This window comes from Mycteria americana, chromosome 21, assembly GCF_035582795.1.
Source record: "Mycteria americana isolate JAX WOST 10 ecotype Jacksonville Zoo and Gardens chromosome 21, USCA_MyAme_1.0, whole genome shotgun sequence".
Taxonomy (NCBI): Eukaryota; Metazoa; Chordata; class Aves; order Ciconiiformes; family Ciconiidae; genus Mycteria; species Mycteria americana.
This window is the reverse complement of record NC_134385.1, coordinates 530,560-540,229: the sequence shown is the minus strand read 5'-3', so window position 1 is coordinate 540,229 and position 9,670 is coordinate 530,560. Positions and strand designations below refer to the sequence as shown.

At 59.0% G+C, this 9,670-nt stretch overlaps 1 protein-coding gene across 1 annotated transcript in view; it reads right to left on the bottom strand.

Annotated features, from left to right (window-relative positions):
- Positions 1–6,161: 6,161 nt before the first annotated feature.
- Positions 6,162–9,670, bottom strand: part of FHL3 (four and a half LIM domains 3) — a 30,772-nt gene continuing 27,263 nt past the window's right edge. Inside the window, exons 5-6 of the mRNA XM_075522418.1 lie at positions 9,442–9,628; positions 6,162–8,162 (exon numbers count right to left, since the gene is read on the bottom strand). Of these exons, the coding sequence (XP_075378533.1) occupies positions 8,011–8,162; positions 9,442–9,628 (339 nt within the window). The 3' untranslated portion in view covers positions 6,162–8,010. The remainder of the gene's footprint in view (positions 8,163–9,441; positions 9,629–9,670) is intronic.

The window sequence follows — 9,670 nt, the reverse complement described above, 5'->3', positions numbered from 1 at the left end:
GCCACCAGCTTAAATTATACTCAAATCGTTAGCAGTCACCAAGAAAATGCTGGTTTATGCGGAGCAGCTGGGCTCCGTGCCGTCCAGGCTGCGCAGAGAGCCGGGGCGGGCGCGCGGCAGTCGCTGCCAGGAGAGGAGGGAAAGCCTCGTCCCCGGGAGAGCTGCGATGCTGCACAGCCCTGCCTGCCTGCCAGGAGTCCTGCCGGTCCCTCCGTGGCAGCGGCTGGACCCCGGCACCGCCCCAGCCCAGCCCAGCCTCGCTGGGCGCAGCGCCCGGGGGTTCTGCAGGCAGGAGCCCTCCTGGTGGCTGCCAGCCGAGCCCCTCCAGGCCTGCCCGCCGCTCGCCCCAGCGCTGGCCACATTTGGTGGCACAGACTGCCCCGAGATGCTGGCGTTGGATTTGGGATCAGGACCGACCCCAGCCTTGGAGGCACAATGGCCTTTCTCGAGAAGCAACAGCAAAGTGGAGAAGGCGAAGTTAAAAGCAGGAGACACTGGTGAAACCATTCCCGTCTCAGCAGGCAGCAGCCTCGGGGCAATCTTGAGGGGTGGGAAGGGGCTGGGCTGGTGTCAGAAGGTGAGAGAGAGGGGAACGGAGGAGGGGAAAGCTAAATAGATACCCAAAAGTCCTGTTCCAAACGCTGCTAGCACGGCTGCTTCCGTCGTATTATGCGTGCACAAATGCAACTGTATGCACTCTGAAACAGCCTCGGCATCTCCCGGACACTCAGCACAGCATTCAGCCTGGGGGCACGTGTGCCTGAAGTCCTCCTAACCATGGACGACCGCTCCAAAACTCACTCGTACCCCCGTGCAAGCGCAGGGTGTGCAGACAACACCCCCTCCCGCAGCCACACAGCAACTCCACCCCGCACGGCGTCCTTCAGCCGTGCACCCCCACGCTGCCCTCTGCATACACACGCTCTTCCCCTCTGCCGTGATTGCTGCAGAATATATGCAACAGGGACAGAGAAAACGGGAAGAAGCACTTAGAAAATGTCATGGCTTTAATTACCCTTATCAAAATTATAGAATCATAGAATCATTTAGGTTGGAAAAGACCTTTAAGGTCATCAAGTCCAACCGTAAACCCAGCACTGCCAAGTCCACCACTAAACCTTCTCCCTAAGTGCCACATCTACGCATCTTTTAAATACCTCCAGGGATGGCGACTCCACCACTGCCCTGGGCAGCCTGTTCCAGTGCTGGACAACCCTTTCAGTGAAGTAAAATTTCCTAATATCCAGTCTAAACCTCCCCTGGCGCAACTTGAGGCCATTTCCTCTCGTCCTATCACTTGTTACCTGGGAGAAGAGACCGACCCCACCTCTCCACAACCTCCTTTCAGGCAGTTGTAGAGAGCGATGAGGTCTCCCCTCAGCCTCCTTTTCTCCAGGCTGAACAACCCCAGTTCCCTCAGCCGCTGCCCATCAGCCTTGTGCTCCAGACCCTTCCCCAGCTCCGTTGCCCTTCTCTGCACACGCTCCAGCCCCTCAATGTCTCTCTGGGAGTGGGGGGCCCAAAACTGAACACAGCATTCGAGGTGCGGCCTCACCAGTGCCGAGTACAGGGGACGATCACTTCCCTAGTCCTGCTGGCCACACTATTCCTGATACAAGCCAGGATGCCATTGGCTTTCTTGGCCACACTGCTGGCTCATATTCAGGCAGCTGTCAACCAGCACCCCCAGGTCCTTCTCTGCCAGGCAGCTTTCCAGCCACTCTTCCCCAAGCCTGTAGCGTTGCATGGGGTTGTTGTGGCCCAAGTGCAGGACCCGGCACTGAGCCTTGTTAAACCCCATACAATTGGCTTCGGCCCATCGATCCAGCCTGTCCAGGTCCCTCTGCAGAGCCTGCCTACCCTCAAGCAGATCAACACTCCCGCCCAACTTGGTGTCATCTGCAAACTGACTGAGGGTGCACTCAATCCCTTCATCCAGATCATTGATAAAGATATTAATTATTGTGAGCTTGCTTAAGTAAACATTCACCCTCCACGTTCCAGGACTTGTCTGAAAGCAGAAGGCCACCTTCATGCGGCATCAGGGCCCCAGCAGGCCTGCCTTTTGGGGAGCACGGCTCCTCAGGGCTCACCTGGGGATGGGGTGGGCAGCACGGGTGTCCAGCCCGCGCGGCACTGGGTGCTGAGCACCAAGGCAGAGCATGCAGTGACTCTGAGCTACCTGCAAGCCTGCCTCTGCCTTGTCTTCCCGAGAAAACCCCTGAGCCCCAGGAAGCAGGGCAGACGGGGTCTCGCAGCCATGGTCGCTAGCCCAGACGCAGTTGTGACCCATAGCACGCAGCTTCTAAAATCACCGCTGCAGCTGGGCTTGAGGTAAGGGCTGAACGCGGGGCAGGAGGGAATGCCCAGGCTTGGCACAGCCGGGCGTCCCTGTCACCTGTGCTCATCACAGCCCCCCAGGCAGAGCTCCTGGCCCCACGGCCAGCACCGTGCGCCCACCCTGGTACAAGCCCCTGTGCCCCTGCGGCCGGGGGAGGAAACCCTCCCCATCCCACGCAGGTGGGATGCCAGCGGCTGGCAGAGCTGACGGGCTCCAGCAGCGTTACACGGCCGTGAATCAGAGTCCGACCTGGAACACGCCTGAAAGAAATCGGCACGTAGGATCTGGTATGCAGCCCTCCGCCTCTCATGGGTCGGAGCCGTTGCCCTTGGTACCTGGGAAGTGCAGACTTTTGTTGCCTGACAGGTTTCAACAGCGTGACTGCGCTTGAGTGACACGATCCTGGTGGAAGTCCTCCCACAGAAACTGTGGCTGCAACCTTCCACTTTCACTTGGATTTTAATTGCCTTCTTCAGATCCACCCTAAATGCCAAGGAGAGATCATGCCAGTGCTTTGCCCCCACTTTGCCAAATGCAAAGCTATAATTAAATTTTAACTCACAAATAAATTATTCATATTTTTCTACCATGCATGATAAATTACTTTAAGCCAAAAGCAACAACAACAAAATTGGGCTTAATTATGGCAGACAAACATGATCCTGCCCTGGGAACAGCCAATTCACCGAGAAGAGAATGATCCTGAAGGTAAGAATATTGTCTTTAATTACTCTCTTGCACTACAGGCTGCCCCGAAGTACGTCATTTCTTCCTCATGAATGCCTGTCTAAAAATAAAAATGGAGATAAGATTCTGAACTTAGTGTTCTTCCATTTCCCTTTGCATGAAACTTCATCCCTGGAAAGGGAAGGAGTTGAAATCTAGCAATGTCCCATCCAGCCACATGGCCTCTTCATTTTGAGCTGCTGGCATTAGGAAGGTTGAGGTGAGACAAGACCAGCCCGGGCGGGGCCTCCCTCCTCCTCCTCCTCCTCCTCCTCCTCCTCCTCCTCCTCACCCCCCGAATGAGTGCACCTGGGAGGAGGTTGCTCTGCTGGGACAAGGTTGCTCTGGTGGGAGAAGGAAGGTTGCTCTGGTGGGAGAAGGTCGCTCTGGTGGGAGGTGCCGTTCTGCCCCGGGGCAGCAGCGCAGCCCCTGCAGCCCCTCCGTGCCGTGTGCCGCAGCAGCCGCCTTTGTGCCCGTGGCTGCGGGACAGCCCAGGGAGGGACATCATGCAGTTTTCCTGGAAGGAAAGGTGGGATGATGGGAGCAAACCTACTTGTGCTGAGCTCCTGCTCCTTCCCCACCTCCCCAGGACCTTCACTAAGTGCTGCTCTGGCAGGGTGGGGACAAAGGGACAACGAAAAAGACCTGGGGGAGTATTCACAGGATGCCTGCAGAGTTCAGCCTGGCTATAACCACATCCCTACCTCCTAACACTAGAGACAAAGGAGAGCTATTCACCCTTCAACGCTGGCTCTCCCACCAGCCCTGGGACCTGCAACGATTGCCCTGGAGACCTGCCTGTCACCATTGCGGGGCCAAGCCCGAGCCTCCAGCTCCACGCACCGGCGCAGCCTCCTGACCGGTCACCTGGAGGGATGCAGGAGCAGCCAAGGCAGGTCCGTGCCCAGTTTGGGGAACTCAGGCAAGGCACTGCCGGCACAGTAATCCAAAATGCCGTCTGAACCCGTATGCAGCTACAGCTGGGAAAGGAGCAAACGCCAGCAGGCAGCTGGGAGCTGAAATGAGCCCTTCCCTCCTGCCCAGCTGCAGGCAGGAGCAGGCAGAGCTCGCTCCCCAGCTGTGCAGCTCCCGTCAGCTCTGGGACATGGGCACACGTCGCTGCCACGCAGTCCGCATCCGACACACCAGTGGATCAGCTCTCCTTCAGGGGAAACTCTGTCTGGAAAGAGAACAAACCCCTGGGAAGTGAAACTGCTGCCTGCAGCGAGCCCGAGCCAGGAGCAGCCGTGTCCGTCTCCAGGGGAGGAAGCACACGGCCGGCACATGCCCAGCACGGGCACCGCTGCACGGCCAGCAGCAAGCAGCCATCGTCACTGCTGAGCTAAGCTGCTTCTGGTGCCCTGGGCCACGACACAAGGCTGCTTCCAGACACTGGGGAACATCATGTCCCTGTCCCCATCCCCATCCCTGCCCAAGCCCTGCGGCTGTACCAGCCAGCCCATGGCAGGGCCCTGCTCTCACCCTGGCACTTGCCCTGGCCCAGAGCAAGCAGCCCTTTTGGGACACCTCGCTGGGGCCGGGGCAGGCAGTGGCTTGGACCTGGCTCTGCCTGTCAGGGCTGCAAACGCAGTCCCTGACCCTGTGCTGGCGGTGCAAGCGAGCACAGCTCGGGCACATTTGGTTAATGCCGGGGCCTCTTTCTACACCCCCAGTGCTGCCCTGGGCTCCCAGGGAGTTTCCCTGCTCCCACCTCACCCTGTGCAGCAGCCCCGGCCCTGCCCTCCCCCCTGCACTCTTCGCCTGTGCTTAAGAATATTTTCATGACTGTTTTAGACCCGCGCTCTGGGAGTCTCGGGGGATGTTTGTGCATGACATCACCCTCCCCCTCCCGTAAATCAGGCACTGAGCCGTGCATAGCCATGACCCATTCATGACAGGGATAAAATCCAGATGTTCCAGTGCTACGTGCAGCTGGGCCATTTCCTTTTTTGGCTAAAAACGTGAGGCTCTTGAGGCTGACTGAAAGAGGAGCCCAGGGGCCCTTTGTACAGAAACCTTTTGTGGTTAATCCCTGGAAACAGCGCTGCAGAAACAAGGGTTTGTGGTGCTCCTGCTGGAGGACAGGCTCAGCTGGAAACCTCCCGGGCTGGGGCTGCTCGCTCACCCTTTGAGGCCGAGCAGCAGCAAAACCAGAGCCCGGAGCAAGTCACAGGGCAGCAACAGCAACAAAAATCTTACTTTACAAACCCCGTTAGCTGCCAGAGCGGGAGCCTTTGAAGGAGCCAGGAATGTGCACGCTCAGAGCCGTGCCGTGGTCCCGCACGGGCCCCACGGGCTGCGCCGGCCGTGCTGCCGGAGCAGCACCCACAGGAGCCGAGCCAGCGTGCAGGGGGAAGGGAGCAGGGTGCTGGGGGCTGGGGCAGGCAAGCCCAGAGGAAGTCCTGGCAACTGTTAGTAAACGTAAAGGAATCTGCGGAAAATAGTTTCAGATGTTAGGGGAATAAATGGCTCCCCGGCTGATAAAAGTGAGTAATGAGCACGCACCGCTCCGGGGAAGGCTGCCAGGAGGAGACCACTGTTACCCGCACTGGAGACTGCAGCAGCTTCCCCACCAAACCTCCTCCCGAGAGCCTACGTGTGCGGACTGGGGAGTACGTCTCGCAGGGGGAAGGAACCTTGTCTGCACAGCGGGATACGATCCAGTATTGCAGCGATCCAGACCAGCTCCCGCGATGGTGCAGCATCCTGGCTGCCGCCGAGCCCGACCTGACAGCCAGCCCGGAGGCATCGCGCCCGTGAGGCACCGGCACCGCTGAGTCCTGCTCAGGCCCGTCCTGCAGAAGAGCGTGCCCGGACAGACAGCAGGCACGGACAGACAGGCAGCCCCGGCACCAGGACCCCGCTGCAGCCCCACACCAGGAAGAGGGAGCTGCTGTTCCTCTGCCAGAACCCACGGGTCTGGGAGAGCTGCTGCTGGGTGCGTGGTTTGGGGAGGGGGAGGCCTGAGCACGGGGGGATCAGCCGTCCCCAGCACGGGGTTAGGGGCGAGGACAAGGCTGAGCACAGAGCGGCAACGCTGATTCAGGCAGCGCTCTGCCCCGTGCCTGCTGTTCGAGAAACACATGAGAGCAAGGATCACTAAAACGGTTTATTATATAAAGCCGTAGGAAATACACAGGAGGCTGAGGTTTAGGACACTTCCTTCTAGAGACTGCTCCAAGCTCCTCCAAATAGCAAACACACAAACTCTGATTTGCCTGCATCAAAGCTTTCAAACGAGGGTTCAACAAGGATCTGAATACAGAGTTAATAACACTTCAACATGCATAACATTTTCTGTTCCTAAGTGAAGCCTGGGGGGGCTAGCCCCTTCATCCTGCAGTTGGTTACAAAATGACAGATACTCGTGACAAAAGAGTACAAAAGGAAAAAAAAACCACAATAAGATGCTTTCAGAAAAGCACGTGGCTGTCTAAGCAGGAAAGCAGGGTTGGCGTAAAGTGCCCCAGCAAGACAGAAGCAAATGGGATGTAGAGACAAGGCAGACATGAGCATCCCGCTGCAAAGGGGCCTCAGCAGGGCCCAGGGCCAGCTCAGCCATCAGGCAAGGGTAGCTCAAGCCCTCGCGTCAGTCTGGGATGGCTCAAGATGTCCTATTTTGCACAGTTAGGGCCAATGCAGGGACTTGGGAGATGCAAAGCTCCTCCTCAGGGCAGCCCGGGGGCCACCTTTGCTTTGCTTCGCTTCTCGTCTGGGACACGGCGAGGGATGAGCGTGGCTGGGGGAGCTGCCGCTCTCTGCCCGCCGCAGAGGGGGACGCTCAGCCCTGGCAGGAGCAGGTTGTGGACACCCCGGCTGCCCCCCGCGCTGGAGCCCTGTGCTCCCACAGACCCTCCCCTCCAGCGCTCCCAGCAGCCACTGAGCGCAGCCACAGCCTGTGGGCAACGCTCCCCTCCCCGAACTGACGGAAGGTCTGCGGCGTTACCTGTGCTGCTGGCGGCTGCGCTCAGCAAGGTCCCCGTCCCGAGGTTCCCCGTGAGAGGGACGGAGCAGGAATAAAGCCCTCGGTGCTCTCAGCCTTCAGCACGCCCTTCTCCGGGGCTCAGCCAGGCGCATCTCGGGGGGGACCACCAGCGGGCCAATACCCACCAGCTCCAGCTCAGACACCGCAGGGGCAGCTGCGGGACATCACAGCACAGATGGACGGGAACGGGGCAGGGAGGTGGCGGGGGCAGAATGCCCCGTAGCTGTGGGCGATTTGAGCTCCTCGTCCACATCTGAGTGAGAGCACCTCCACAGAGGTGTGCAGAGCCAAGGGTCAGGCCTGCAAACGGGGAGGTGGCTACAGAAATCCAGAGGTGGATCCCATCTGGCAAGACACATGCTCTTCTGGCAACACTCCAGCCTGGTGTCCCCGAACAGGGCAGAGCGCACCCTTCATGCCCAGCTCAAGCAGTGCCACAGGCCAGCCTTGCGTAGGGAAAAGGCTGTGCTGCAAAGCCATCCGCTACGCAGGCCAGCACGGCCAAGCCACGCGGACCAGGAGCTGCTGCCTTATATCACACAGAGCGAGGGAAGCGCACGGGGGAAAGAGAGAAGTCAGCACTATGCCAAGGGGAGCAAATGCATGCTGCCAGCGTGCAGGTCCAGCAGCCCAACGCTGAAGCTGCTGCTGCTGCCCTTCACTCAGCTGGGGCCCTGGGCTCAGCTTGTGCCTGGTCAGGCAGGAAGCAAAAGGAAAGAGTAAATAATGGGGGGTCTTGAAGCTCCTTTTTCAACTTTATTTAGCTTTGACTCTGCACAGAGCCATAGCATAGCGTACTTTAGCCTTCAGGGAGGGGCACAGGAACCCCGGAACACACCGCGGTTTGGGGTCAGCCCCATCTCCTGTGCCTTGTGCCCTGCCCCTGAAACGTTGGGGTATCTGGCACAAAGACCCTGAAGAATAGAGAAAGCCCCTGCCCCACGGTGTCCTCGGAGGCTCATAGGTCGCTGCTGCAGTCACGGCACAGAATCTCATCGTTGTCAGGGATGAAGCCTTTCCCGACCAGCGAGGTGTTGCAGCGGGCGCAGTTAAAACAATTATGGTGCCAGTGACGGTCCTCAAAGGAGACATATTTACCACCGCCAAAGCCTACGGGAGGGACAGAGTGCAGCGTTAGAACCCCTGGGGACACCGGGACGAGCTTCCTGCACAGACCGAGTCTTGGCCTGTTCATCTCCGAGTCAGCTCTTCGCACGCAATGCTGCGCTGTGGCACCCAAACACCCCCCAGTATCGAATGCATCTGAAATGCGAATCTCCACTCTTGGAGGGGAAGAGGACCAAACTGATTTCACACCAGATTTTGCAGGGTTGGGATCCTTGGACCAGAATCACCGTTTTCTCCTCAGGGAGGAGCAGGGAGCAGAGCTGCACCATCGCAGCGAACGAGGGGGCTGTTGGGAGCTCCTGGCAGCACTGCCTGGAGCAGCTCCTTCCAAGGACAACGCTAGTGAAATCCTGGGAAGAGCCCTCCTGCCACCAGCCCAGGCCTGGGCTCCTGCAGAGGCTCCGCGGGCAGCTTCCTTCCTCTGCTGGTGGCGACTGGACTTGTCGGCTGCGACCCCCTTCTCCCCGGGACTGCGACAAACAGATAAGGACCAGACGGGAAGCGGGGTGCCCGGGAACTGCCCTGTCCTCAGCCAGAGTCATCCTCTGAGTCACCAGCTGATTCATGGCTTTGCCTGCCTTCCCAGCAGCAAGAGACACGGGTTGCAAAGGGAAAGGTCAAGTGGGGGAGGACAGGGAGGCGGCCAGACCCTCTCAGGGGTTTCTGCAGAAGAGGATCCCCTGCTGCCCCTGTCTTAGGCAGGTACGACAGGTCCAGGCTCCCCTGCAGCAGCTCCTGCTCCAGCTATGGCTGGAAGTCTCTGGCTTTCCCTGTCTGTGAGCAATCTTTCCACAGGATGTGGCAACCAACCTCAAACAAGGCAAGCTAGAGACACGAGGTCACGTTGTGAGGGGTCATTTTGGGAGCCTTCACCCCCGGGCAGAGGGAATTCCTCCCAAGGGGGACAGTTCACCGCTTTGAAAGATGCAGATGAAGGGACACAAGTGGCCCTAGGACCACTGCAACAAAGAGATCCTCTGTCATGGGGTTCCTTGGAAAGCGGATGCCGTTGTTTCTGTAGGGGACATGCCTGACGGCACCTTGCACTCCCCAGCATTTGTCCCCAGGAGGCCTAAGTGCCTGGAGGCACCTGAGCAAGCCTGCATGGTGGAGACGTGTACGAGCATCATACGGGCCTGGGTCACACACGCACTCGAGAGGGCAGCTTCACCCCGAGAAGTCACCGCATGTCTGGAAACAGGGCAGGTAGGTCACGCCCTGCCCTGCCGAAGCGCCCCGTAACCGGGGCCATTCTGCTCACCTGTGATGGGCTTTGTGCAGGCGCTGCACTTCTTGGCGTAGAGGTTCCCAAAGCACTTGATGCAGTACGGGTTGTCATCCTGGGAGGTGAACTGCTGGCCAGCCAGGGGCGTCTTGCAGCCTGTGCAGACGAAACACTCCTTGTGCCACGGCTCATCCCGGTAGGTCACTCCTCCCTTGGTCAGGGTCTGCGGGAAGAGAGCGCACACTGGTGACACACAGGGACGGGG